At 42.4% G+C, this 6,033-nt stretch overlaps 1 protein-coding gene across 13 annotated transcripts in view; it reads right to left on the bottom strand.

Moving 5' to 3' along the window:
* Positions 1-375: 375 nt before the first annotated feature.
* Positions 376-6,033, bottom strand: part of MCF2L2 (MCF.2 cell line derived transforming sequence-like 2) — a 185,600-nt gene continuing 179,942 nt past the window's right edge. For 12 of the 13 annotated variants that reach the window (XM_074912636.1, XM_074912641.1, XM_074912633.1 and 9 more), the window contains one exon: positions 376-5,356. In XM_074912636.1, the coding sequence (XP_074768737.1) occupies positions 5,256-5,356 (101 nt within the window). In that variant the 3' untranslated portion in view covers positions 376-5,255. Of the gene's footprint in view, positions 5,440-6,033 lie in introns of all 13 variants that reach the window. The other variant, XM_074912639.1, reaches the window with a different exon arrangement.

The raw sequence follows: 6,033 nt of genomic DNA, 5'->3' as shown, positions 1-6,033 counted from the left end.
TTTTGTGTTAAGGCACAGAAGGGAGAGGTGTGACCTTGAGTCATCTCCACAGAGCACCTGCTAAAACTGAGACAGGGCTGAGCAAAGCCCCACGCGGGCTCTGGTCCCAGCTGGGACTGTTACCAGCCTTTGGGGCTGGTTCAGTCCTGCTCCAGGGACTGAGCTTGTTGAAGGTGGATCAGCTGGGGCAGCTCACCGTTAGCGTGGCATCCAAACACAAACCCCACCCCTGGGACCTGGTGTGGTCCTAATTCTTCATTTTCTCATACCAATATTGCACTGCAGTAACATTCTAAGGCAAATTACTTGAAAACTCAACTGAGGTGTAGTTTGCCCCCAGAAATCTGGCTACCAGCTGGTATTAGTTCCAATTTATTTTGCTCTCTCTATTTGCATTGTGTTTCTACATTCTCATTTTTACCTGCTTGCCCTTCCACATGATCCACAACATGCATTTGGGTCAATTAGTGCTCCCTAATAAACCACTGGTAGCCAAAGGTATGCATATATCTTGGGGGTTAACTATAATCAAGTTATCCTACAACTTCCTCGCCTTATGGCTGCAGCATTAACATATGCAACTCTGAACTGTCCATGTGAATATTTGCACTCCCCAAAAAGTCCCAGAGATTCAGGAACATGACTAAGGTAGATGGGTAAAGATAAAAAAAACACTCTCTGGCTTTTCTGACACATGTGCTGGACAAATAAAGTTATGTTGGACAGATATGTGCATTTTTTTTAGCTGTGCTGATGTGTCTTTACTGATCCCCGTTTATTTTGAATAGAAAGAAAGCTCACTTGACTTGTTACTTCATATAGAGACATCAACCACAATGGTTTGTACTAGTTATAATTTTTATAAATTTCAAACGAAGTGTGGTTCTACACAGGTCAGAATGGCCTAATTACAGAAAGTTCATTTGCACACTTTTCTCTTGTAATAAATTCATACATTCTGTCTTGACTGGAAAAAAAGGACAGATAATTCTGTCCTCTTTCCCTGTCTGATTATCTCTCATCAGTCACAATATACAAATACATCATTATCAACACCATGGAAAATATGTAAGAAAAACAAACTGTACCAATTCTCAGCTGGGGAGAAGAAATCTTAGCAGCTATTTCAGCTCCAGCTGCAAGAAGAAATACACAATTTGGCTTTTTTTTTTCTTATTATTCTTATATAATTCTAATCATACATATATTTGAAGTCAGGCTTTGAGTATTTTTTGGAAAGTAAGCACATGGCCTTTCTCACACACAATCCTGTTTGAAATCTCAGAGTCTAAGAAAATTACAAATTATAAAATGGCTTTTCATCACATACACAACCAGAATATAAGACACACACACACACACAGAGAGCTTCGTTGTCACTGGCAAGAAAAGCCAGTGTTCAGACATGGTTTGGCCGCAGCCATTTCAAGACAACAACCATTGGTCTGATTCTCCACCTGGGGGTTAGAGTGTGAGAGGGGAGGATCAGGCCTGATTACAATTTAGCCTGCTTTACTAAAAGCAAGATGTGAGTATCATGACAACTGCCCATCTAACTGTTTGTCATTCCCACCAGTAAGGAAGGATTCTGTTGCCCAGCTACACCCCACTGAGCAGAGGGCAGAGATTTGAGGATAGGAAGTTTCTGCAAGTTTCACAGAAGATGCCAGCAGAGCAGTGGAAGGAGATCCAAGAGAAAACCTCAGCCTGGAGGGCAGGTCTCACTAATCCAGACCCAGAGAGAACAGCCAGGCATCTGGCACAGACTCACTGGTCAAGCGCCACGGCCACAATGCTCAACCAGAGTGCTGCTACAGCCTAGATCCACCTCGGACCTTGTCTCTTCTACAGATGAAACTTAGTAGCAACCATCACTTTTAAATGACTTTCTGGTCACTATATCATCTCCAAACAACACTGAAATGAAATCCATATTTGAAAACTATGATTTTTAGGTCCACTACCTGAAAATGATTGTGTCAATGACCTACACAGAGAATAAGTATACCTTAACATAGATATTAGCCTTCCTGGATATTACCAAATCATATTCTAGACTGTACATGGAGAGTCATTCCCTTAATTATCACCTTGCTTGACAGAAACACACTAATTAAAAGACTATCTATTCTAGTATTAAAAAAAAGTCATCAAACCCCAGTTTGTCTCATCAGCAAAGCCAGAAGGTTACTTCTTGTTGGCTGCTCTCAGACTTGTCCCATCTGTGACTGAACTCTTCATTCTTTAAGAACGAAACCCAGCAGCGTGGCACTGTCTCACTGACATTTGCACCGCAGGCATGGACCAGGCAAAGTGCCCAGTTACTCCCCAGCAGCAGCTCCAGTGGTTGCAGAAGGGTCTGAGTTTGGAACGTGGAGTCAGAAACAGGCAGGTGCCTTTGGCTCTATGGCACTGCGGGAAGATTAAAGACACAATTAATGGTTGTGGGCTGCCTGCTCAGGTTCAGCAGTGTCCAAGGATAGCTGTGATACAATCAGCTCCCAAAGACCACTGAGACCAGGGTGCTGTGCCACTGCTGCACACAGCCACGGGGCAGTGAGTCACTTGTCATCCTCAGGACATTCACGGTGCAGGAGTGATTCCAATCTTGCTCCAACAGGGTAAAACATGAGATTTGAGAAAATGAAACAAAAATCATTTTCAAAAGCAATGTAGGGAGGATAATTGTTATAATCCAGCCCATACCTTTGCAGTTGTCATGATAAGATGGTGAGTTGGGAGAGAGGAGACACTTCTGCAGCAATTCTCTTCCCTGCTCCAGCTCTAGGCTATCCCACTGACACTCAGGGAGGTCACAGCAGGGTTGAATGCTTTGCTGTCCCCTGGAGGGTCCCCGAGTGTTGCACACATGCTAAAATTTAGCATCAGAATTTGACACGTAGGAAATCCAATAGCTCTCATTTTACAGGAAGATACTGAGGCACCAGGGGATACAGGACTAGCACACTGTCACCCTGCATACAGCAGAGGTAGGAAATGGACTGACAATACCCGATTTTCCATCTTCAGTTCAAAGATATCCCATTGGCAGTTCACCATTAGAATGAGATTCCTCCAAAGAAACTCCAAAGTGCAGGTTTGCATCTTTCCATCTGTCAGCAATGCCACAAATCCTAGTTTTGGCAGTTTCATATACTCAGGATATCCCTACCACATCTCTCTTACACACACACACAAGCTTACTATATTTATTAATGTGCAATCAAAGCTCCCTACCCTTTTCCTCTCCTATGCTTAGGGCAGGGGTAGACAGAAGCTCTGTTAAGAGGTTGTGCAAAAATTACTGAAAGTAATACAGAAACCAAAATGAACTCGTTTTAGGGGGAGAATAAAATAAGTGCACTACAAGAAAACATCACTGCATATTTCCTTAGGGGACTGAAAGGAATCAATTCTTCCCTCAAGATGTGCACAACTACAGTAGACTACCAGGATTCATATTCCTGAGAGTCTACATGTCATTTTTAAGATAAATGACCAGCAAAAAACAGAAAAGCTCTATGCCTGTACAACAAAATTAGCTTCCAAAAAGGTACAGAACTCTCAGGTCTTTTAGTCATGAATGGAAACATCAGAAATCACAGAGTTTAGATACTGAGGGTTAAAAGAACCATGGGAATTAACCACCACAGCGCAACTCATAATTAACAAATAAGCCTTCGCAGGAAAACAAAATCTGAATAAGCCTTCAACTCCTCTAAGGCTTGTTCTTGAATGGGATTATCTACCTGCTTCATAGCTATCCTGACTCACACATTAAGATATCTGCAATGCCAGCCTCCACTGAGACACAAAGAGAAACATTTAGGTCCCTGCAAAGACGATAGCAGAAATGATAAGGACTCCTACTATCTTGCTTGGAGGCTCAATGACTAAAGAGCAGAGTTTGGTTTTGTTTCATCTACATTTTTAGTGCTTTCGTCCCCTTTTTTATTTACATAGAGCACCACTAGTCACGGGGTTAAACAAAAAAATCCCTAATAGTGAGAGCCAATCACTCTTGAGCTTCTAGAGACATTTTTACCAGGCTGATCTTTGCCTGTTTGCAACCCTTAGTCCATACTTACCTCTTCTAAAGTATTAGCAGCTTTTGTGGGACCTAAGACCCAATTACCATCAAAATGCCTTAACAGCTGCTCTAAATGAGCTAATGGCTTGTATAGGAATAATAACATCTGTAATCACTTTATATTATACATTACATCCTTACGTGGCAGAGATTTGGTACAGTCCTTTAATCACATGTCCTGGAAAGAAGTATTTAACAACAACAGTTTATCCACTCACTGGAGCATCTAATGCTCACTGCCTATTTGCAATGCTTCAGTATATTCCAAATGGGGGTGTGAAATGTATCTACTCCATAGCCCAGCACACAAAGAAAGCATGCAGTCTACTCAAACATATGACATTAAATGGCATTCAATTGAATTCTCGGCACCAAACGCAAAGGATTGTGATCCAGCAACCACAGACTGCAGAGGGAGCAGAGGAATGACTTATAGTGTAAAAAGAGTTCAAAATGTTCTTTGTCACAGTAGCTGTCACACGTCTTTGCTTCCCTGCTAAGCCCTGCACCTCCACCTCATAGCCAGGAGTTGCCATCTGGTCGTTCCAACGGGATGCTGTACGCAGCAGTTCACTGTGCCATTGCAAAAGCAGTCACATCACTGCTGCACGAAGCCTCTTTGATGGTCCAAGTCAGAAGTTTCCTTTCCACAGCCACCCTAAAATGGGATGGTTTTGATGTTGACCATCAGCAAAAAGGGCACATTTGTGATGTATCAGCTGGAATTAAGGAGGATGGGGAAGGCACAGCCAGAGGAAGCAAATGGAAAAACCTCCAGGTGACCCCATGGTAGAGCAAGAACTCGTAACCATGCATGTGTCCCTCTGCAGTAACTCGGTGTTCAAGCAAAGTTGCCAAAAGGTGCGTGCATAGTAACTCTTCAGCTCCGCTGTCGACCTAATTTAGGCCACATCTTCTGGAACAGTTTGATAATCAATGCAAGAAGCATTTTTCTCCTCAAATACTGAAGGTGGGGTTTGATGCTTTCTGGATGTTTAATGCTCCCTTCAAGTTTGTTTTTCGCAGCTTGCCAGGTGGACAGCACAGTTCTCATGTGTTCACGCTGATAAAAGTTTTAGTGAATTATGAACCTCAGAGCTTGTGAGAAAGGCAACTTTGATCCAGTGTCCACCCAAAATAAACAGAGGAAGGCTGGTCCTGCTGTTCAGCTTCCAGCCCTCTGTTCTGCTGGGAAGCTTTTGGCCACCTCGGTCTCCTTGGTGTCTGACTCTACTGAGGCCGTACTACAGGAATCGTTGTATGTGTCTGAAAAGGAGGACATGGGCATGGTCACTACAACATGTCTAAAGGATTTCCCATCTACAGTCTTGAGGTTCATTGTTAAAAGCCTGAAATAAAATAAAAAATAGATAATCATAATTCTACTGCTCTCCTAATTCCTTCACTAAAGGCAAGGGAGGCTTTTCTGACATGTAACTAACTGTAATATGTCTGGCATTATTCTTCTTTTGAAGTATTAGACATGCCAAAGAAATGCGAGCCATAGATAGGCACCAAGGGTGAAGACAGAACTGACCTTCTGTGGAGGTGAAGGAGCAGCAATTACCAAACTCACTTTAAACCACAGCAAAGAATCTTGGTTAACTTTCAGAAAGGTTTTTCTCCACTTTAACAAACTGACCAAAAAAAAAAAAAAAATCAAAAGAAACCAGTAACTCAGAATAAAATGCTGGTAGCTCTCTATCACAGGTCCCCAGGGAATGGCTGTGCCAGACTTCTGCTTTCTTCTGTTACCAGAAGGAAAGCAGGATACGTTTTGGTAAATAATATTTAAGGATGGGCAAAAATTAATCTAAAATTGTAAACCTTTGATCTGCAGAGTTGCTGAGATTCAGCTTTTCCAGTGTGACCTGTTTGGGTGTTAGGTCAGAACCAAAGCTGAAAAAAGGATGAGGATGACTTTTAGTGCTGATTTGGCTGAA

Source organism: Athene noctua, chromosome 8 (genome assembly GCF_965140245.1).
Source record: "Athene noctua chromosome 8, bAthNoc1.hap1.1, whole genome shotgun sequence".
In the NCBI taxonomy this organism is placed as follows: Eukaryota; Metazoa; Chordata; class Aves; order Strigiformes; family Strigidae; genus Athene; species Athene noctua.
Note: the sequence above shows the minus strand (reverse complement) of the source record. Positions and strands in the feature narration are given on the sequence as shown.